The following is a 24,529-nucleotide window of genomic DNA, read 5'->3' as shown; positions in this document are numbered from 1 at the left end:
CCCCCCCCACCCCCCACCAACTCTCACCCCTATCTGCAAGCCTGCTTGTGCTGTGCTGTAAAATGCTGCCTGTGATATTTCAGATCAGATGCACACATTTGAATGGAAGTTAATTGAATTGAATTTTGTTCTTTCATTTCAGCCAAACCTATTCGTCCTGGCCATTATCCTGCATCCTCTCCAACAGCCTATCATGCTATTCGTGGCGGTGGAGTCTCTGTGACCTCAAACTCCAGTTACTATCAGAACAAGGACAAGTAGTAAGTGGAATAAAGCTCATTATCCGAGATAATAAATCTGTGGGTGACTGAGCTGGAACGCGTCCTTGACCATTAAGCTTTTATTGCTTCTAAAAAGACATCTGATGCTGCGAAGCTTCAATTGTCGGGCCATTCGTGTGGAGTTGAAAGGTTTACTTCTCCATTTGCATTAGTTAGATTTAGAAAGTACCTTCGGTGATATTAGGAGATGAGGCAGAATGAATTTTCATGTCATGTCTCCGTCTGCCATTCCAGCAGAGTTACCAGCCTATTCATGTGTTATGTGTTAAAATGGTGAATAAGAGGCAGGGTCTCAACATGTTTCATGTTTGTCTGAAGATTTACTGCTTTAAAAGGAACCAAACTTCAATGTTTTCTGCATATTCCTCCGCTCCACCATTTAATTTACAAAAAAGGTGCTCTTTGTATTGGTGCCCTACAGATTTTAGCGTTGCTGATAGCCGGCTTAGTGGGATGAACATGGCCAGTGCTGAAGGAGGGAAGTAATATATTGTGTGGGGGCAGGGGAGGAGGGAACAAGCAGAGAAAAAGAATAAAAAGCTGACGTTTGGTTTGCCTCTAAGAGTTATCAGTTGACTGATGAAAGACAAGTTGAAGATGAGTGTATTTAGGACTTACTAACTTTACTCTATGATACATGGGGTACAAAGCACAGGCAGATCATTTTGCAGAAAGAATATATTACTGCATTGAAAAGATGTTGCTTTTATATTTGATCAGGTCTAGGACGTACCGTAGATGTCGGTATAAAATGTGTCAAGCTCAGCATCAGTAAGGAATATAATGTTTCAATAACATTGTATAAGTTTCTATAACATTGTATGTTTTCGAGAAGCAGTTTGATTTAGCACTTGGGGCGAAGGGGATCAAAGGAAATGGGGGAAGACAGGATTAGGCTATTGAGTTGGATGATCAGCTATAATCATAATGAATGGCGGAGTGGGCTTAAAAGGTTGAATGGCCTCCTCCTGCTTCTATCTTCTTTCTTTCTATAAACACTTAGACATGTCTCCACCTGGAAATCTATACATTTGTTTATCATTATATGGGAAGATGGCAAAGCTGAATGTTGTATATTTCATATCCTGGCGCTATACAGAGATGGCACACCTGTGTCTGTGTTTCTGTGAGTGAAACACGTTTTATCCACAGGGGTTGAAAATGCCTGCCCATGTTTATAGTTCTATATTCCAGAAATCTGTACAGTTTGTTTACTCTAAGTCCACGCCCAGACCCAACTAATCAAGCACAGTGACCTTCAATAGTAAACAGACTCACATAATCAAATACATAACAATTGAACAGTATTGGCCCCTGGTGAACTTTTGTGCACTGGGGCGACCTTTAAAAATGGTGCCCCAAACTTTAACGTTTCTGGCAGGGTGGTCAGCTAGCATGAGGTCATGGGACCCACACCTTGAAGACTTTTTTTCCTATGTTTCCAACAATACAGTGGAGAAAGCTGCCAGTCAACATCGGTTTTCCAGCCCGCTGTCGAAATCTGCCAAACCACAGGCAAAATTCCGCACTACATATTTTCCCCTGTACACAACCAAGGACCATATTTTAAATTAAATCATCCTAAACAATAAACATAGCTACTTTGAGTCATTCCCTAGAGCTCAACTTGCCCTTTTTTTAAGTACAGGGATAGTCTTTGAAATACCAAGATTGCTGATGACTACACTGGGAGGTGGTGGCCTGATAGTATTGTCGCTGGATTAGTAATCCAGAAACCCAGGGTAATGATCTGGGGACCCGGGTTCAAATCCCACCATGGCAGGTGATGGAATTTAAACTCAATACAATATCTGGAATTAAAAGTATAATGATGACCATGAAACCATTGTCGATTTCTGTAAAATCCCATCTGGTTCAATAATATCCTTCAGGGAAGGAGATCTGTTGACCTTACTTGGTCTGTCCTACATGTGACTCCAGACCCACACAGTGATGTGTTTGCCTCTGAAATGGCTAAACAAGCCACTCAGTTTAAGGGCAATTAGAGATGGCCACCAAATGCTGGCACAGCCAGCGACACCCACATCACAAGAATTAATGAAATAAAAATTTAAAAGATCTACGGACTTGAGGTCATGTTTCTCCGACCAACTTGGTTGTGTGAACCTACAGGATACTCAACCTCAAAGTTCTACTGATGAAGACGATCTGACCATCTGTAGATGCGTAAATGTCAATGACTGGATCTTGACACAGCTAACAATGTAGGCAGTACTTGGTGGTTGGTGTGGAGAGTGCATTTCTACCATAAAGATACATTTTTCCAGTAGATGCAGACTTACCCTTCTCGTTCTCCAGTAGGCTATTTGTTCCCAGTTTCCAACAATGGGCATAATGTATAAGTGATGTATTGGTCACTTCCTTTTGTCGTGTTGAGTGTTCTGGTTCACAAACAAGCCAACAATGCTGGAAGTGGTGTAACGCTATTTTATGTGGGCGCCCTTTTCTGCTTTGCCATTTGACTGGGGGTGCAGGGGACTGGACGTCACGTGTACAAAGTTGTACCTGCTGGCGAAGTTAGACCATTCCTGGCTCGCGAAGCAGGGGCCATTGTCCGACATCACAGTGAGTGGGATGCCGTGATGAGCAAAGGTCTCTTTGCAGGCACGGATAACAGCCGATGACGTGATGTCGTGCAGGCGTACAACCTCGGGATAGCTGGAAAAATAATCAACTATGAGAACATAGTCCCTGCCGAGCGCATGGAACAGGTCCACGCCTACCTTAGACCAAGGGGACATGACCAACTCATGGGGCTGAAGGGCCTCCCGTGGTTGGGCCGGCTGGAACCGCTGACAGGTGGGGCAATTGAGCACAGTGTTGGCAATGTCCTCATTTATGCCAGGCCAGTAGACAGCCTCTCGGGCCCTCCGTCGGGACTTCGCTACGCCGAGATGGCCCTCATGCAGCTGCTCTAAAACCAGGTGATGCATGCTGTGTGGGATCACGATGCGGTCCAGCTTCAGGGGGACGCCAACAACGACTGCCAGATGGTCTTGAGTATTATAGAAGTGCGGGCATTGTCCCTTGAGCCATCCGTCAGTCATGTGGCGCATCACACATTGTAGCAGGGGGTCAGCTGCAGTCTCACGGCGAATGTGGGTTAGGCGTTCATCCGTGGCCGGCAGATTGGCAGACGTGAAGGCCACATGGGCGTCGACTTGGCAAACAAACCCCTCTGGGTCGGACGGAGTGGTGACTGCCCTGGACAGAGCATCGGCTATGATCAGGTCCTTACCCGGTGTGTACACGAGCTGGAAATCGTATCTCCGGAGCTTGAGCAGAATGCGTTGTAGGCGAGGGGTCATGTCATTGAGGTCTTTTTGGATGATGCCGACCAGCGGCGATGGTCGGTCTCCACAGTGAACTGGGGAATGCCATACACGTAGTCATGGAGCTTGTCGACACCAGTCAACAGGCCTAGGCACTCCTTCTTGATTTGCGCATAGCGCTGCTCTGTGGGAGTCATGGCCCATGACACATAGGCAACAGGGGCCCATGACGAGGCGTCATCTCGTTGCAGGAGCACCGCCCCTCTGCCAGATTGGCTAGCGTCCGTTGATATTTTCGTCTCCCTTGCAGGATCGAAAAACGCCAATATCGGGGCGGTGGTCAGCTTGACCTTGAGCTCCTCCCATTCATGCTGGTGGGCGGGAAGCTACTGGAAGTCCGTCGTCTTCCTAACTAGGTTGTGGAGAGCCATGGTGTGGGAAGCGAGGTTAGGGATGAACTTTCCTGGGAAGTTGACCATTCCTAAGAACCGGAGCACCGCCTTCTTATCCGCCGGCTTCTGCATGGCCGTGATGGCTGCCGCCTTGTCCGCATCTGGCTGCACACCCAACCGGGAGATGTGGTCTCCTGAAAACTTGAGTTCGGTCTGGCCGAAAGAACATTTGGCTTTGTTGAGGCGCAGGCCTTGGTCACATATTCGCTTAAAAACGTGTTGGAGGCGACTGATATGCTCCTGCTGGGTGGTGGACCAGATGATGATGGTCCACCGTCATGGCGCACACCCTCGATGCCCTCCATCATCTGCTCCATGATGCGGTGGAACACTTCAGATGCTGATATGATTCCAAATGGCATCTATTGTAGCAGTACCTGCCAAATGGGGTGTTGAAAGTACACAGCTTTCTGCTGGACTTGTCCAATTGAATCTGCCAGAAGCCCTTTGATGCATCCAGCTTGGTGAATATGTTGGCTCAAGCCATCTCGCACGTGATCTCCTCACGCTTGGGGATAGGGTAATGCTCCCGCATGATGTTACGATTTAAATCCTTTGGGTCAATGCAGATCCGGAGCTGGCCGGAAGGCTTCTTGACGCACACCATGGAACTGACCCAGTCGGTTGGTTCCGTCACTCTGGAAAGCACTCCTTGGTCCTGGAGGTCCTGCAGCTGCTGCTTGAGGCGGTCCTTGAGGGGTGCTGGGACTCTGCGAGGTGTATGAACCACAGGCGTGGCGTCCTGTTTGAGCAGGATTTTGTATGTGTAGGGAAGTGTGCCCATGCCTTCGAAGACATCTTGGCGTTGAGTGATGATGGCACTTTGTTGCGCCCTGAAGTCCGCATCTTGGAAGTCAGACGTGTCCTCTGGAGAGAGGGAATGTACGCGCTGCATGAGGTTGAGGAGCTTGCACGCCTGTGCGCCTGGCAGGGAGTCCTTTGAGGAGTCCACGATCTCGAAGGGTAGGGTGGCTTTTCGATAGTTGTGCGTCATCTCGAGTTGGCATGACCCGGTGGCGGGGATGACATTACCATTATAGTCGACCAGTTGGCAATTGGATGGAAGAATTGTTGGTTTGACCCCCAGGGTTTGAAATGCTGACCATGCGAGGAGATTGGCGGAAGCAACAGTGCCCAGACGGAATCTGATCTGGGATCGGTTGACCGTCAGGGTGGCACACCACTCGTCGTCCGTATCAATGCTGTGTACCAACAGCAGCTGGTGCTTTCGATTGGGTGACAGCCTGTTCTTGGTTATGAAAGCACCTCGAAAAGGCTCCCTGTCCTCGGTGTCACTGGTCTGCATGAAGTCAGGAACGGACTCGGTGAAGGTGGGTTGGATTGCCCGAACAGTCCTGCGAGGCTGGTTAAATCTTTGAGAGTTGGCAGGCTGGGCTGCTCGACAGCAGGCAGCATAGTGGCCAAGGCACTGTCACGATTTTGCAGGGCATTGCCGCTTTAAGTGGGCGGAGCTACAGTTGCCGCACGTCGTGACGTCAGTGCGTTCGTTGCGCCACCGCGCATGCGTGGTACGGTCTTGCATGGTGCAGGCCTGCGCATCGGGTTCCTCCACGTCACCAACCCCTTGTTTGGCGCATACAAGCGCGGGAGGCCTCGGAAAGCGCGCAAAATGGCCACCCTCCTCCAGACTGCGGCCCTGGAGGTGTTCGATCGTTTGGACCCGTTCCGCCTCATGGGGCCCTTGCCGCGCAGTTTCAGCTGCCTGTATGTAGGAGTACCGGCTGGTGGCATTCTCATGCAGGACACAGGTCTCGATGGCAGTCGCTAGGGTGAGTTGCTTGTGTTTAAGGAGCTGCTGACGCAGGGTGTCCGACATGACCCCAAAAACAATCTGGTTGCGTATCATGGAGTCGGAGGTGGGCCCATAGCCGCAGGATTGCGCGAGGATGCAGAGGTGTGTTAAATAGGATTGGAAAGGCTCGTCCTTACCCTGCAAGCGCTGCTGGAACAGGTACTTTTCAAAGCTTTCGTTGACTTCAACACTGAAGTGTGTGTCGAATTTGAGGTGCACCGTCTTGTACTTGGTCTTGTCCTCGTCGTCTGCGAATGTCAGGGAGTTAAAGATGTGGATGGCATGTTGCCCAGCCATGGAGAGAAGAAGGGCTATCTTCCTGGTGTCCGATGCATTCTCCCTGTCCGTGGCCTCGAGGAAGAGCTGGAAGCTCTGTTTAAATATCTTGCAATTTACCCCGAGATTGCCAGTGATGCGGCGCAGCGGCGGCGGGTTGATGTTCTCCATGCTGTAGGATGCCGGAATGCTGAGAAGTTGCAGGTAGGTCTCACACGTGCTAGATTGCGGCCACTCCTTGTCCCATGTCGTGTTGGGTATTCTGGTTCACAAACAAGCCAACAATGCTGGAAGTGGTGTAACGCTATTTTTATTAACTATTCAACTATGCTAACACACTGTAAAAGTGGGAATAAGCAATACCAGCTTAACTGTGGACCCTTTCCTATCACTAGCTATGGTGAGGCACTCAGCACATGGTGGATGTCTGTGATGCAGGCTGGGAGCTCTGAGCCCTGAGCTGGCTGCTGCTAGAATGAGCGGGAACTCTCCTGTCCCCTGTCTTTATAGTGCTTGTGCTCTCACTGGTGATTGGCTGTGGTGTTATGTATGCTGGTTGGTCCTACTGCATGTCCATCAGTGTGTGTATGTAATTGCACCATAATGTACTGATGTATATTATGACACCTTTAATGCTCCAATTGCATTTCCTGACTCATCTGCTCAAACATATGTTTCCACATATCGGTTGAAATGTGCTAAGACTGGCAGAGATGCAATCTTCACTTTTAATGTATCAAACATTGTATGCTGTGCAAGTGTCCAGCGCGATTGTGCATTTTTGTGCTTTTGCATCTAAAGTGGCTCCGTGATTTCTGCATTCTTAGAAAAACCTTTGTGAGAGGGTAGAGTTGCCGAGGGGTAGTGAGTTCAGGTATCTGCAGGTTAGGGACTTTGCACAAAAGGTCTGGAGGGGGTTCCCTAGGTTGCCGGGGTACACCTTGCTGGAATGACTGCTGCTCCCAGATGTGGAAGGAGAGGGAAGAATTGGGGATATATATAAGTGGCTGGGGAAGCAGGAAGGCGAGCGGGTGGTGAAGATCAAGGAGAAATGGGAAGCGGAGTTGGGAGGGGAGATCAATTGGGGAGCATGGAGTGACGCACTGCGGAGGGTAAACGGGACCTCCTCATGTGCAAGGAGAGCCTGATACAGTATAAGGTGGAGCACAGGGTGCATATGACTCGGGCGAGAATGAGTGGGTTCTTTCAGGGGGTAGCAGATGAGTGTGAGAGGTGTGGGCGGGGGGGGGCCAGCAAACCATGCGCACATGTTTTGGGGTTGCGTAAAATTGGGATGATTCTGGGCGGGAGTGTTCGCAGTCTTAGCCAGGATAGTGGAGGAGGAGGTAGACCTGGACCCTTTGGTGGCGATATTTGGGGTCGCAGAGAAGCCGGAGCTCATGGAGAGGAGGAAGGCCGATGTTCTGGCCTTCGCCTCTCTGATTGCATGGCGGGGAATTTTGCTGGAGTGGCGGTCGGCATCGCCATCGGGGGTAGCGGTTTGGTTGGGTGACCTGTATGACTTCCTGCAATTAGAGAAGGTAAAGTGAAATGAAATGAAAATCGCTTATTGTCACAAGTAGGCTTCAAATGAAGTTATTATGAAAAGCCCCTAGTCGCCACATTCCGGCGCCTGTTCGGGGAGGCTGTTACGGGATGAGTTAAGGGACTCTTTAGGGGGGTTTGAGGAAAGGTGGGAGATGTTTGTGACCGTGTTTGAGGGGCTGTTCATCGCGGGGGAAGGGGGAGTGAGAAAGGAAAAATCTGTACAGACTATATTGTTGATTGTTGGGAAGCATGTTTCCCGGGGTATTTGTTCGCTGTAATCTGTTTTGATACATGTTTGTAATAAAATACATTTGAAAAAAAACCTTTGTGTTAAAAGTTGGTAACACTGAGTAACGATGCCAACATTAGATGGGATCAGGAAAGCATGAATGGCTTTGATGTGGTCGTGTGTAGGCTTTACTTCAGCTGCTGTCACTCTGTGCACTAGAAAGTCAATCTCAGATGCTGTGAATGTCCATTTCTCCTGTAGAGCATCAGCTTGTGTTGGGCGAATGTGAGTAGCACTGCTGATAGTCGCTGAACGCGTTAAACAGCGTCATCATAGAGGTTAGGCATTCTCTCAACAGCTGACAAGGCTGAAGAAACAATCTCCTAACATGTGGCACGTTTCTAGGGCATTCTGTGGCACTGAAAAACACCTTCATGAGTTACAACGGTTGTAAGATATTGGCTGTGCTCTGCTCACGATATCTGAAGGCAGCTCCATCGCATTAGTTTTGAATTCACTCATGGGATGTGGGCATCGCTGGCTGGGCCAGCATTTATTGCCCATCCCTCATCGCCTGTGAACTGAGGGCATTTAAGAGTCCATCACATTGCTGTGGATCTGGAGTCACATGGAGGCCACACCAGGTAAGGATGGCAGATTTCCTTCCCTAAAGGACATTAGTGTAGAAGATGGGTTTTTATGGCAATTGACAATGGCTTCATGGTCAGCAGTAGACTTTTAATGCAAGATTTTTATTGAATTAAAATTTTACCATCTGCTTTGGTGGGATTCGAACCTGGGTCCCCAGAGCATTATCCTGGGTCTCTGAGTTGCTAGTCCAGTGATTAGATTCGGAAAGAATATTCGCGATGGTGGGGGGGTCCAGAACTAGGGGTCATAATTTGAGGATAGGAGGTGAGGAGAAAGTTCTTCACCCAGAGAGTGGTGAATCTGTGGAATTCACAACCATAGAAAGTAGTTGAGGCCAAAACATTGCGTAATTTCAAGAAGGAATTAGATATAGCTCTTGTGGCTAAAAGGATCAAGGGAATATGTGGGAAGGCAGGATCAGGGTATTGAAATCGATGATCAGCCATGATCATAATGAATGGTGGAGCAAGCTTGAAGGGCCGAATGGCATCCTCCTGCTTTTATTTTCTATGTATGTTTCTAAATTCACTACGCCACCACCTCCTATATAGAAAGCAGAAGCAATAGAGTAAGAAAAATTCACAGGCATTCACTCACTGTATGTACTTTGTGCTTCTGTAAATATGTTTTGCTTATCTGAAATTCTCATCGAGTGAATAGCTGTTCTATCTGATCCAATGTTCTGAGGTCATATAAATGTGACAGGTGCTTCGCTTCCTCACTTATCTCCCACCGTGTGCCTCAGGTCTATTGTGTCTCACACAATCTCAATACAGTGAGTCACCTTTCTGTCTACAGCAGCAACACGAGCAAAGCCTCTTGATGATGCTTGTTCTTGGATTGTAAGATGTAAATACTTATTTGGAATGATAGTTTTGTTGATGGCCTTAAGACTGACACATAGGCTGGGATTCGGCGATCCGAGTTTGCCGCCCCACTGCTGCGAGCGAGGATGGAGAATTTGGCACTCAGCCAAAATTCCATTCACTGGAGCGGGACAAGAGAATTCCGCCGACATGAAGGAATGGAGAATTCTAGCCATAGTCTAAGTTCACCCTTTTTGGGTTGTGCAATGTCCAGATTTAGTATCCCTGATGATGTGTCAATTCACTCCGTGATACTATCTGTTTTGAGTAATTTAAGCTCCTGTGAAACTTTGGCCCAGATTTCAGATGACAACAGTCTCAAATTTTGGAAACTGGTGGAACATTCCTGCAGGAGTACCTCAGGGTAATGTCCTGGGACGAACCATCTTCAGCTTCATCAATGAGCTGCCCTCCATCATAAGGTAGAAGTGGGGATGTTCGCAGATGATTGCACTATGTTCAGCATCATCCGTAACTCCTCAGATACTGAAGTAGTTTGTGCCCTTATGCACCAAGCCTAGACAACATTCAAACTTGGGCTGATAAGTGGCAATTAATATTCACACCATAAAAGTGCCAGTCAATGACCATCTCCAACAATGGGAAATCTAACTATATCCCCTTGACATTCAATGGCATCAACATTGCTGAATCTTCCACTGTCAACATTCTGGAGGTTACCATTGACGAGAAACTGAACTAGTTTAGGCATATAAATACTCCGTTACAAGAGCTGGTCAAAGGCTGGGGATTCTGCAGAGAGTAACTCACTCCCTGACTCTCCAAAGGCTGTCCAGCACCCTGGTCTTGTATTCTAACCCTCTCGACATGAATGCTAACATTGCATTTGCATTCCTAACTGCCAACCGAACCTGCACGTTAACCTTAAGAGAATCGTGAACAAGGACTCCCAAGTCCCTTTGTGCTTCTGATTTCCTAAGCATCTCCCATTTAGAAAACAGTCTATGCCCCCATTTCTCCTTCCAAAGTGCATAACCTCACATTTTTCCACATTGTATTCCATCTGCCACTTCATTGCCCACTCTCCTAGCCTGTCCAAATCCTTCTGCAGCCCGCCTTCTTCCTCAATACTACCTGTCCCTCTACAGATCTTTACATCATCTGCAAACATAGCAACAGTGCCTTCCATTCCTTCTTCCAGATTATTAATGTATATTGTGAAAAGTTGTGGTCCCAGCACAGACCCCTGAGGCACACCACTAGTCACTGGCTGCCATCCTGAAAAAGACCCCTTTATCCCCACTCTCTGCCTTCCGCCAGTCAGCCAATCCTCTAACTATGACAGGACCTTACCATTAACGCCATGGGATCTTAACTTATTTAACAGTCTCCTATGCGGCACCTTGCCAAAGGCCTTCTGGAAATCTAAATAAATCAAGTCCAGTGGATCTCCTTTGTCTAACTTCCTTATTACTCCCTCAAAGAACTCTAACAGATTTGTCAGACATGACCTCCCCTTGTCGAAGCCATGCTGACTCAGTCCTATTTTATCATGCACTTCCAAGTACTCCGCGATCTCATCTTTAATAATGGACTCTAAAATCTTACCAATGACCGAAGTCAGGCTAACCGGCCTATAATTTCTGTCTTCTGCCTCCCTCCCTCCTTAAACAGCGGTGTTAAATTAGCCACTTTCCCGTCCTCTGGGACCCTTCCTGCCTCCAGTGATTCCTGAAAAATTACAACCAATGCCTCCACAATCTCCTCAGCTATCTCTTTTAGAACCCATTCGGTCCAGGTGATTTATCCACCTTCAGACCTTTCAGTTTCCCCAGAACCTTCTCCTTAGTAATGGTCACAGTACTCACCTCTGCCCCCGATTCTCCTGGAGCTCTGGCATCCCACTGGTGTCTTCCACCGTGAAGACTGATGCAAAGTAATTATTCAGTTCCTCTGCCATTTCTTTGTTTCCTATTATTACTTCTCCAGCACATTTTCCAATGGTCCAATGTATATTTTTGGCTCTCTCTTACCTTTTATATATTGAAAAAAACTCTTCCTATCTTCCTTTATATTACTAGCTAGCTTGCACTCATATTTCATCTTCTCCCCCCTTATTGCTTTTTTAGTTGTCCTCTGCTCACTTTAAAAGGCTTCCCAATCCTCTGGCTTCCCACTAATCCTTGCCACTTTGTATGCTTTTTCTTTTGCTTTTATGCTGTTCCTGACTTCCCTCATTAGCCATGGAGCCTTGTCCTCCCCTTTGCATGTTTCCTCCCCCTTGGGATGAATTTCTGTTGTGCCTTCCTAATAACCCCCAAAAACCCCTGCCATTGCTGTTCCACTGTCTTCCCTGCTAGGCTCCTTTGCCATCTGATTGCAGCTTCTCCCCCTCAAACTGCAGGTTAAATTCTATCATATTGTGGTCGCTGCTCCCTAAGGGTTCCTTCACCTTAAGTTCCCTAATCAAGTCTGCCTCATTACACATCACCAAATCCAGAATTGCCTGTTCCCTAGTCGGCTCTGTCACAAGCTGCTCCAAAAAAACATCTCTTAGACATTCCACAAATTCCTTTTCTTGGGATCCACTACCAATGTTCCCAGTCCACCTGCATATTGAGTCCCCCATGATTATTGTAATATTGCCTTTTTTACATGCCTTTCCTATCTCCTGATTTATTTTCTGCCCCGCATCTTGACTACTGCTAGGGGGCCTGTACATAACTCCCATCAGGTTCTTGTCCTCTAATTCCAGCATTTGCCTTGATGGGTTCTATGCTCTGCTTGACTTGGGAGAGAGGAACTGTATAAATCCTGCCATCACTGCAGCCACTAATGCATGATGTGTGCATGTTTTTCCCCTTGTTTCCCATTGTCTTGGGTATGTCTTAAATCAGCCAAATGCAATTGGAATAGCGGTAGAAATGCAACATTTTAGCTTCAGCACTCGAGGGGCTCGGGAGGTTAATAATTTTCCTATGCTCCCGCTCCTGATGATCATCAGTGGCAGAACAGGAACATGCATGTGGGCTTCGGGGAAGGACAAGACCAAGCTTGTATGGTACATTCATCTCATCTTAGCCCACCTAACTGGAAGGCATCATGGATCAATCATAGGGCAGCACGGTGGCGCAGTGGTAGCAGTGCAGTCTCACGGCGCCGAGGTCCCAGGTTCGATCCTGGCTCTGGGTCACTGTCCTTGTGGAGTTTGCACATTTTCCCTGTGTTTGCGTGGGTTTCACCCCCACAACCAAAGATGTGCAGGATAGGTGGATTGAACACGCTAAATTGCCCCTTAATTGGAAAAAACTAATTGGGTAATCTAAATTTATATTTAAAAAAAATCATGGCTCAATCGTCAGTTCACTAAATCTGTGACTTCAGAAGAGAGGGGAATAATGCAAATAGTCAAGCAGAATGAAAGAGTTTACAGCACAGAAAGAGGCCCTTCAGCCCATCATGCCTGTGTCATCCATCAAGCACCTTCGGCAGCATTCTCCATCCCTCCGCTTTTTGGTGCAGCGCGCCCTCGCCGGCAGCGGGATTCTCTGACCCGGCAGTCAGCCAATGGGGTTTCCCATTATGGGCATCCCCACGCCGTCGGGAAATCCGCGGGCGTGGGTGCGCTGCTGGCAAAACGGAGGATCCTGCCGAAGGAGAATCCAGCCCCTTATCTGTTCTAATCCCATTCTCTAGGGGGCAGCCCGGTAGCACAGTGGTTAGCACTGTGGCTTCACAGAGGCAGGGTCCCAGGTTCGATCCCCGGCTGGGTCACTGTCTGTGCGGAGTCTGCACGTTCTCCCCGTGTCTGTGTGGGTTTCCTCCGGGTGCTCCGGTTTCCTCCCACAGTCCAAAGACGTACAGGTTAGGTGGATTGGCCATGCTAAATTGCCCTTAGTGTCCAAAAAGGTTAGGTGGGGTTATTGGGTTACGGGGATAGGGTGGAAGTAAGGGCTTAAGTGGGTCGGTGCAGACTTGATGGGCCAAATGGCCTCCTTCTGCACTGTATGTTCTATGCTCTCGCTTCATAGCTGAACCGTCCCAGCCCAGGCAACATCCTGCACCTGAATCTCCTCTGCACCCTTTCTAGTGCAACTACATCCTTCCAAAATGTAGCAACCAGAACTGCACATAATATTCTAGCTGTGGCCTAACAAGCATTTTATTGAGCTCCGTCGTAACCTCCCTGCTCTTATATTCAATGCTTTGGTTAATAAAAGGATGTACCTCTATGCTTTCTTAACCACCTGATCTACCTGTCCTGCTGCCTTCAGGGATCTTTTGACATGCACCCCAAGACCCCTCTGGTCCTCTGTACTTACTGGCGTTCTGCCGTGTATTCCCTTGCCTTGTTAGTCCTCCTTAAATTCCTGATACTTTTGAATATCGCTTCCAAACTACAAAACCACCTTTCAAATTCACCTTGATGGCATTAACTGGGCTATCAGGGAAGCAGACCGTTGTTGAAATATAATGCCTATAATGACCACAAGGTGGCATTTAGTGCACACTTAAAGGGAACAGTTCCAAACATATTTTTGATTAAGAGCTAATTCACTAATGGATTCAAGTAGTCTTACCTTTTGGGAGGGCCTGAATTCCTCGGTGGATACTTTTTATTCCAACCAGAGATCAATCCAGATAGATAACGGGGCAGGTGCACCCGCTTGATACGTCTGTCCTGATTTAACAAAAAAACTATCAAGATCAAAATATCTTTGTCAGACTTGGAAATGCTTTTTGCATGTAGCTGATGGGAATTTTAACAGAACAGATCTTTAGGAGAGGTGATTGTCTGTGACGAAAAAGGTACTACTCCAGTTGATAGCACTTTGTTTTGTGAAGAACCTGCCCTTGGAGACTCAGGTCTCACAAGCCCCTGGAATCATGGGTGTTCATAATAGATATTGACTACTCAGCTCATTATCTAAGTGAAAACTCTTCGTTTTCAAAACCCAAAGCTAATCCAACTGCCCTGTTCTCTCCCAGCTTGTGTAGATTCCACTGTTACAGATCGTAAAATAGGCATGGACATTCTTTTAGTCATGGGAAATTTGGCTCTGCAGCCTAATTGGTTTGGAACATGAGTAGAAGGGGAAAAAAAAGACGCATGGTCTTTAAGCACAACTTATAAGTAGTTGTATAAGCCATGGTAAATGATAGGGTGCATAACCCCCCAAAAAATTATTCTTATCCTGGCAGTCTCCAGACATAAGACCATAAGACCATAAGACATAGGAGCGGAAGTAAGGCCATTCGGCCCATCGAGTCCACTCCGCCATTCAATCATGGCTGATTTCAACTCCATTTACCCGCTCTCTCTCCATAGCCCTTAATTCCTCGAGAAATCAAGAATTTATCAACTTCTGTCTTAAAGACACTCAACGTCCCGGCCTCCACCGCCCTCTGTGGCAATGAATTCCACAGACCCACCACTCTCTGGCTGAAGAAATTTCTCCTCATCTCTGTTCTAAAGTGACTCCCTTTTATTCTAAGGCTGTGCCCCCGGGTCCTAGTCTCCCCTGTTAATGGAAACAACTTCCCGACATCCACCCCATCTAAGCCATTCATTATCTTGTAAGTTTCTATTAGATCTCCCCTCAACCTCCTAAACTCCAATGAATATAATCCTAGGATCCTCAGACGTTCATCGTATGTTAGGCCTACCATTCCTGGGATCATCCGTGTGAATCTCCGCTGGACGGGCTCCAGTGCCAGTATGTCCTTCCTGAGGTGTGGGGCCCAAAATTGCTCACAGTATTCTAAATGGGGCCTAACTAATGCTTTATAAAGCTTCAGAAGTACATCCCTGCTTTTATATTCCAAGCCTCTTGAGATGAATGACAACATTGCATTTGCTTTCTTAATTACGGACTCAACCTGCAAGTTTACCTTTAGAGAATCCTGGACTAGGACTCCCAAGTCCCTTTGCACTTCAGCATTATGAATTTTGTCACCGTTTAGAAAATAGTCCATGCCTCTATTCTTTTTTCCAAAGTGCAAGACCTCGCACTTGCCCACGTTGAATTTCATCAGCCATTTCTTGGACCACTCTCCTAAACTGTCTAAATCTTTCTGCAGCCTCCCCACCTCCTCCATACTACCTGCCCCTCCACCTATCTTTGTATCATCGGCAAACTTAGCCAGAATGCCCCCAGTCCCGTCATCTAGATCGTTAATATATAAAGAGAACAGCTGTGGCCCCAACACTGAACCCTGCGGGACACCACTCGTCACCGGTTGCCATTCCGAAAAAGAACCTTTTATCCCAACTCTCTGCCTTCTGCCTGACAGCCAGTCGTCAATCCATGTTAGTACCTTGCCTCGAATACCATGGACCCTTATTTTACTCAGCAGTCTCCCGTGAGGCACCTTATCAAAGGCCTTTTGGAAGTCAAGATAGATAACATCCATTGGCTCTCCTTGGTCTAACCTATTTGTTATCTCTTCAAAGAACTCTAACAGGTTTGTCAGGCACGACCTCCCCTTACTAAATCCATGCTGACTTGTCCTAATCTGACCCTGCACTTCCAAGAATTTAGAAATCTCATCCTTAACAATGGATTCTAGAATCTTGCCAACAACCGAGGTTAGGCTAATTGGCCTATAATTTTCCATCTTTTTCCTTGTTCCCTTCTTGAACAGGGGGGTTACAACAGCGATTTTCCAATCCTCTGGGACTTTCCCGGACTCCAGTGACTTTTGAAAGATCATAACTAACGCCTCCACTATTTCTTCAGCTATCTCCTTTAGAACTCTAGGATGTAGTCCATCTGGGCCCGGAGATTTATCAATTTTTAGACCTCTTAGTTTCTCTAGCACTTTCTCCTTTGTGATGGCTACCATATTCAACTCTGCCCCCTGACTCTCCGGAATTGGTGGGATATTACTCATGTCTTCTACTGTGAAGACTGACGCAAAGTACTTATTTAGTTCCTCAGCTATTTACTTGTCTCCCATCACAAAATTACCAGCGTCATTTTGGAGCGGCCCAATGTCAACTTTTGCCTCCCGTTTGTTTTTAATGTATTTAAAGATACTTTTACTATCATTCCTAATGTTACTGGCTAGCCTACCTTCATATTTGATCCTCTCTTTCCTTATTTCTCTCTTTGTTATCCTCTGTTTGTTTTTGTAGCCTTCCCAATCTTCTGACTTCCCACTACTTCATTGGCCTTCCCACGGCCTTCATTGGCCGGGGCATTGAGTATAAGAATTGGCAAGTCATGTTGCAGCTGTATAGAACCTTAGTTAGGCCACACTTGGAGTATAGTGTTCAATTCTGGTCGCCACACTACCAGAAGGATGTGGAGGCTTTAGAGAGGGTGCAGAAGAGATTTACCAGAATGTTGCCTGGTATGGAGGGCATAAGCTATGAGGAGCGATTGAATAAACTCGGTTTGTTCTCACTGGAACGAAGGAGGTTGAGGGGCGACCTGATAGAGGTATACAAAATTATGAGGGGCATAGACAGAGTGGATTTCCAGAGGCTTTTCCCCAGGGTAGAGGGGTCAATTACTAGGGGGCATAGGTTTAAGGTGAGAGGGGCAAAGTTTAGAGTAGATGTACGAGGCAAGTTTTTTACGCAGAGGGTAGTGGGTGCCTGGAACTCACTTCCGGAGGAGGTAGTGGAGGCATGGACGATAGGGACATTTAAGGGGCATCTTGACAAATATATGAATAGGATGGGAATAGAAGGATACGGACCCAGGAAGTGTAGAAGATTGTAGTTTAGTCGGGCAGTATGGTCGGCACGGGCTTGGAGGGCCGAAGGGCCTGTTCCTGTGCTGTACATTTCTTTGTTCTTTGTTCTTTGTACTCTTTGCCACATTATAGGCTTTCTCTTTTGCTTTGATGCATTCCCTAACTTCCTTTGTCAGCCATGGCTGCCTAATCCCCCCTCTGATAACCTTTCTTTTCTTTGGGATGAACCTCTGCACTGTGTCCTCAATTACTCCCAGACATCACCAACTACATCACCAACCTCTGGGGAGGTGGTGGCATAGTAGTATTGTTCATGACCAGAGACCCAGAGTACTCTGGGGTTCCAGGTTCAAATCCTGCCATTGCAGATGGTGAAGTTTGAATTCAATAAAAAAAATCGGGAATTAAAAGTCTAATGATGACCATGAAACCATTGCCGATTGTTGTAAAAACCCATATGGTTCACTACTGTCCCTTCATTTAGGGAAGGAAACCTGCCATCCTTACCTGGTGTGGCCTATACGTGACTCCAGACCCACATGGCCTATATGTGACTCCAGGCCCACAACAATGTGGTTCACTCTTAACTGTTAACAACCAGTGATGGGCAATAAATGCTGGCACAGCCTGCAATGCCCACATCCCCATGAACGAATAAAAAAAAAACTTTGCAGATTCCCCTTCACACACCATTATATCACCATTCTTTCTGAGTCACTGTGTGCAAATACTGGAACTTTTTAACATGTGTGTAGGTTTGTAGCTTGGTCATTGGCTTGGTAACACCATCACTGACCAGTCTGGCCATGTCCTGCCAGACTGGGCCTGTGTCGCTGGTCAGAGAACCAACATGAAGAAAAAACTACTTGACTTACCCTCACCAATCTACCTTTGCAGATGCATCTGATCGCGACAATACTGGTGGGACTGACCACCACACAGTCATTGTGTAAATGAAGTCCTGCCTTCACACTCAGCCAATCATTTTCATTTCATTTCATTTTAATTTTCATTTCATTTCCTCCATTTTTTGTGGCTGGATTCAGAAAAGATCTTGTAGCTCAAAATCGGGCATCCGTGAGACCACGAGCCATCTGCAGCCGCTGAACTATATTTAAGCAAAATCTATAAGCTCATGGCCCGATGTAGTCCCACTCCACCATTGCCATCAAGCCAGGGGATCAACCCTGGTGATGTGTTGGGTGTTCTGGATCACAAACAGGTCACCAACATTGGAAGTGGTGCAACTCTATTTTATTATAAGGTTAACTATATTAACATACTTGAACTGTGGGTAAATGCAATACCAGCTTTAACTGTTGACCATTGCCTAGTCCTAACCAGGTGATGCACTCAGCACATGGTGAATGTCTGTGTTACAGGCTGTGAGCTCTGTGCTCCGAGCTGGCTGCTACTAGAATGAGCGGGAACTCTCCTGTCCCCTGTCTTTATAGTGCGTGTGCTCTCACTGGTGATTGGCTGTGGTGTTGTGTATGCTGATTGGTCCCACTGCATGTCCATCAGTGTGTGTCTGCACCATAATATACTGGTGTATATTATGACATCCCCCCTTTTATATAAAGAACATGTGCCTGCGTGACAATAAATATTGTGTAGTGAATGTACCTGACTATGTGTGTGCGTGTTATTTACGTGACTATGTACATGAGACTAATCTATTTACATGGGAAAGTGCCTGGTGCAGAGAAATAGGGTGTCACACCAACAACAAAATGAACATTATATACAAACTGCTGGAACGATGAAACAGGATAACAGAACAGATCAAAGAGTCCAACATTGTAAAACTCATAAGTCAAGTCTCTGAGGTGGGCGACGAATTCTGGTTGACGGTCAGGGTGGCACACCACTCGTCGTCTGGATCAATGCTGTGCACCGACAGCGGCTGGTGGTTTTGATTCGGGGACAGCCTGTTCTTTGTTATAACAGCGACTCGAAAAGGCTCCCTCGGGTCCTCGGTGTCACTGATCTGCGGGAAGTCGGAATCGGACTAGGTGAACGTGGGTTGAATTGCCCGAACGTTCCTGCGAGGCTGGCTGAAGCGATGCGAATTGGCAGGCTGAGCTGCTCGACAGCAGGCAGCATAGTGGCCAAGTCTGCCACATCGTAGGCATTGTCGCGATTTTGCAGGACTTGCCGTTTTAAATGGGCGGAGCCACAGTTGCCGCACGTCGTGAAGTCAGTACGCTCGTTGCGCCACCGTGCATGCGCAGTGCGGTCCTGCATGGTGCGCGCCTGCGCATCACGTTCCTCCACGTCACTGTCCCCTCGTTTGGCGTGTACAAGCGTGGGAGGCTGCGAAAAGCGCGCGAAATGGCCGCCCTCATCCAGGCTGCAGCCTTGGAGGTGTTCAATTGTTTGGACCCATTCCGCCTCGTGGGGACGTTGCCGCGACGTTTCAGCCGCCTGCATGTGGGAGTATCGGCTGGTGGCATTTTCATGCTGGACACAGGTCTCAATGGCAGTCGCTCGGGTGAGTTGCTTAATTTTGAGGAGCTGCTGACGCAGGGGGTCCGACAGAACACCAAATACGATCTGGTCGCATATCATGGAGTCGGAGGTGGGCCCGTAGCCGCAGGACTGTGCAAGGATGCAGAGGTGTGTTAAAAAGGATTGGAAAGGCTCGTCCTTACCCTGCAAGCGCTGCATCCCGAGGTGGCCCCTAGGGCCCTACGGTCCCTGACTGGGAGGAAGGGCGCTGGCCGCCAACTCGGAGGACCCTACAGAGTGGCACGGAAGCCACCAGCTGTCCAAGATCCCCTCCCCAATAATGGTGCGTCTCGGAGTAAGCCCCTGGAACAGGGTGGCACGGCGTGGCAAGTGGGCAGCGACCCCAGAGGACGGCCAGGGGCAGCGATGGCCATGGGATGAGGTAAGCAGGGCCAATCCATTCCAACCAATTTGGGCAGCACGGTAGCACAAGTGGATAGCACTGTGGCTTCACAGCGCCAGGGTCCCAGATTCGATTCCCCGCTGAGTCACTGTCTGTACGGAATCTACACGTTCTCCCCGTGGGTGCTCCGGTTTCCTCCCACGGTCCAAAAAGGTGCAGGTTAGGTGGATTGGCAATGCTAATTTGTCCTTAGTGTCAAAAAAGGTTAGGAAGGGTTATTGGGTTACGGGGGTAGGGTGGAAGTGAGGGCTTAAAGTGGGTCGGTGCAGACTCGATGGGCCGAATGGCCTCCTTCTGCACTGTATGTTGTATGTTCTTAATTACTGCCCATCAGTCTACTCTCACCATCAGCAAAGTGATGGAAAGTTTGGTGGTAGTGTTATCAAGTGGTTATTACAAAGTAATAGCTGCTCATCAATGCTCAGTTTGGGTTCGGCCAGGGTCACATGGCTCATGACCTCGACAGCAGTGGTCCAAACGTGGACAAAATAACTGAAATACAGAGATGAGGTAAGAGTGATAATTGACATCAAGGTGGCATTTGACCATGTGGCATTTGACCAAGGAGCACAAACAAAATTGTTGTCATTAGGAATTATTACAATCCCGGCCAGACTGGGATACCGGACAGAAACCCTAATATTTGATTTGATTTGTAAGACTGTGAGGAAAGGATACTTCGTTCCCGAAGTGATTTCATACACAATTGGGATATGGGGAGCGATTTAATGGAAGCATTTCTCAGTGTGATAGCGAGCTGGAACTACCGCGAGCTTCCCTGTGAGCTTCCGGACAATCCATCTAGCGAGGCCGTCACCTGTTAAATGTTCATTGATCCACTTAACGAGGCCCCCCTTTAGCCCTCCCAAAAGGTTAGATTGCTTGAATCACACCGCAAATGATAGTCCCACCGGCTGATTCGCCTGGACCGTGCCCAGCAGCTCCCCGCCAACAAGGGGGAGCGGCACTTAAACCGATCCCGCAGAGAAAACCCCACACAGCTCACAGACATGCCACTGAGGAGACCAGCCCCACGATTCAGGGGTGCCGATCTGACCAGATTGGTGGATGCAGTTGAGTCCAGATGGGATGCTCTGTTCCCCTGAGGGGCTCGGAGGACCAGCCGCAGAGCAGCCAGTGTGTCGTCTGGGAGGAGGTGGCAGCAGCTGTTAGTTCGGGGACTACTGTCAGGAGGACCGGCACCCAGTGCCGTAAAAAGATCAACAACCTCCACCGGGCCGCAAGGGGGGATTGACATTGGCCCCTTGGCACTGGCTTCGCCTGCCATCTCTACCACCTCCCCCCCCCCCAAACGAACGACCATGTGCCTGGCACCTCCCCCGCCCAGCACCATACTGGGCCCTGGCCCACCCGTGTCAAGCAGTACCCATCCCAACCACTTCCCGCCCGTCTCCATCATGCCCTCGTCTTCCACCCTCCTTCCTGTGATGAACGAAGCGTGCAGCCTCTGTGTTCCCACAGGCGAAGTTGGCCCACAACAGAAGGGAGGGAGCTCAAACGGGCGGCGGGGGTACCGGACATCACCCCCTGCAAGGAATGGGCCCTGGAGGTCGTGGGGGAGACCGAGGACCGATCGGTCACTGACGGTAAGGTCAGTGTACGGCGCAGGGGTGAGGATCCACCAGCCACCACCCAGATGTCCTGTCACACATGAGTTGTTAAAGCCACACTGCCTGACCCATCCCTCCCACTGACTACATGTCAATTCTCTCGCACGATCTCCAGCCGACGGTGCAGAGACATCCGGTGTGGCCCACCCCCCTGCCTCCCATCGGAACACTTTGGAGGGGAGCTCCAAGGAGACCACCTAATTGGTGGCACACCAATCCACCAGTGCAGACACACACACATTGGTGGCAGGGAGTAGGGGGCAGGCTTCTGGGGCAGAATCTGGTGAGCACCACACAGTGGCTGATGCACATCAGGTGGAGGCAGGAACCCCCACGCGAGACAGCTGTCAGAGGGCTGCTGGATCTCAGGACACAGCTGGGTCCCAGTCAGAAGCTGAGCCGCTGGACCAGGTTTACCCGAAGCTGATGCAGACGATAGGGTGTGGTCATGATATTCAGAGGGGGATGACAGTGACACTCCAGCACGTCCGTAGCCAATTAGAGGAGTCCCAGAGGGTATGGCGCAGGAGATAGCACTGGCAATGTGTGGCACCGAGGCCAACACGGCTAGGATGGCGACCGCAGTAGAGAGCCTGGTGCACGACATCAGTGGCATGAGTGGAGGTGTCAAACCCGTGGCTCCGTCAGTGACAGCCATGGCTGAGCGCCTCGGCAGAGCGTTCCAGTCACTGGGAGAGGTATCCCAGTCCCAGGTGGACCTTTCTGAGGCGCTGCGGAGCATGTCACAGCCTCAGGTGAGGCATTCCAGAGCATGTCCCAGTCACTGAGGAGCATTGTTGAGGGTGTTGACACTGTGCTGCAGACATTGGAGAGCCGCCCGGGCTGGCAGAGCCAGATGATGCAGGGGCAGCTGGGGCTCAATCCACCTGCCCCTCCATCCTGAGGTGGCCCCTAGGGCCCTACGGTCCCTGACTGGGAGGAAGGGCGCTGGGCGCCAACTCAGAGGACCCTACAGAGTGGCACGGAAGCCACCAGCTGTCCGAGATCGCCTCCCCAATAATGGTGCGTCTCGGAGTAAGCCCCTGGAACAGGGTGGCACGGTGTGGCAAGTGGGCAGGGACCCCAGAGGATGTCCACCAGAGGCAGCGATGGCCATGGGATAAGGTAAGCAGCTGGCTGCCTCCAGCTCTGATGTGTCCTGGGAACACACCAAAATGCAGCGGTAGACCACGGAAGGCTCCGCAGGTCAAAGATCACTGAGAGGGCACTGGCGAGGAAGTTGGGTGGGGGGGGAAAGGGGGGAGGGTGGGTTGAGGGGGGAAAGGGTAGGGGGAGTGTTTGCGGGAGGTGGGAAAGGGAAGATGGCACCCTCGGGGGCTTAGGGCAGTTTGGCATACAGCAATAATAAATGATGCATCGGAGTCACAGATCACAAAACAAGTAATTGAGCTTTAACAAAGTGTCATTGGACTCGAACCGTTAGCTCCGTTCTCTCCCTACAGATGCTGCCACACCTGCTGAGATTTTCCAGCATTTTCTCTTTCATCACAAAACAATCGGCGGCCAGCGGCGTTCCTGATTTTGGCCTCTCCCGCATTCTAACAGCCATGTCGCGCTCTCGCTCAAGCGGGATGCGGCTGTTAAATCACACCCATGGTATATTAAAACAAACTTTATTACAAATAAAATATTACTAACTTTAACATCATAAAGACAAATAGTTTCCAATTCCCAGTTAAACAATGCTTATCAATACAATGAAACAATCCTATTTGCATTCTTTATCTCCAATCAAACAAGACCCATCTCAGGCCACAATCCACTTTTAAGTACAGTTAGCAGACTTAGGAATACATGCTGTAACGAGATGTCTTGGATAAACTACTTTGTAAATAGAGATCTCTACTTGAAAGAGAGAGACCTGAACCCTGTCAGAATAATACAGAATCTCTGGCTGTATTCTTCAGCAACTGCTTCACAGCTCACTTTCCAGCCAAAATCTAAACTCTGCCTGCCCGCTAGAGATGTGGTACAGCCCGAGTTCCTACCATTATATTACTAAGCTAAAATACAATGGGCGTGATCGAATGGCCACGCTGCGCCCGAAAAACAGGGCACTGCGGCGCAACATGGCCGATAGAAGCCAGGAGACCCCGCTCCCGGGATGTACCTGGCGAGCAACGCCTTATGAGATCCAATCCGGGGACCCCCTCATAATGAATTGGATCTTGGGGGAGGGGGGGGGTGGGGGTCCAGAGATTGGTTCGCCATTTAAATATGGCATCCCAATCTCTCGCTACGCTGAGGAGTTCCGGTGAGCAGAGCACCTCAGTGCCACAAATGGGGCTATGTGTGGTCTCGGCCATGCGTTTCCGCTGAAGCCCTCTCTCTAACCTGAATGCCGTTCGATAATGTCGTATTTATCAGTGCTGCGTGTGCTGGGAAACACGCGGATAAACACGCTCTCTATGTGACTTTGTTCCCATTTAGTTTAATTGTGCCCAATGTCTCTATTTATCTACTCTGAAAGAACACTCTTTATAAATAAAACTCCATTCACCCAACCTTTTACTATGCTTTAATATCCCTTGTAGCCACAAAGCCTGGCTGCCTTGCAAACCAGGATTTTTTAAAACGTCACTGCAGCAGTCACACACTAACCCAGACTTTTAGCTTTTACTGCATCAAATACGTACAGTATTTCTCTCCATCTAATAGGGATGTTTGGGCTGATGATTCCATGGTGTTTATTACTATTGATGGTGAGTCTGATGGTGGGAAGAAAATGTCGTCGATGTATCGAGGTTTGCAGAATCCTATTAACTGTCCTGGCTTGAGACAATGCACACCTCGATTACCTGTGATTACCCCTCATTCCACTCACACTGTTTGCACCTGTAATAATTTGTTTACTGTAGAGACTCACATTCCAACCATTCTTACATTCCA

At 48.6% G+C, this 24,529-nt stretch overlaps 1 protein-coding gene across 1 annotated transcript in view; it reads left to right on the top strand.

The window, feature by feature from the left end:
• Positions 1 to 24,529, top strand: part of kif5c (kinesin family member 5C) — a 359,768-nt gene that overhangs the window by 325,633 nt on the left and 9,606 nt on the right. The window contains exon 25 of the mRNA XM_072471286.1: positions 143 to 260. Coding sequence (XP_072327387.1) covers positions 143 to 260 — 118 coding nt within the window. The remainder of the gene's footprint in view (positions 1 to 142; positions 261 to 24,529) is intronic.

The sequence above is a fragment of the Scyliorhinus torazame genome, chromosome 2, assembly GCF_047496885.1.
Source record: "Scyliorhinus torazame isolate Kashiwa2021f chromosome 2, sScyTor2.1, whole genome shotgun sequence".
NCBI classification, from domain to species: Eukaryota; Metazoa; Chordata; class Chondrichthyes; order Carcharhiniformes; family Scyliorhinidae; genus Scyliorhinus; species Scyliorhinus torazame.
This window is presented reverse-complemented; position numbering and strand designations above follow the sequence as displayed.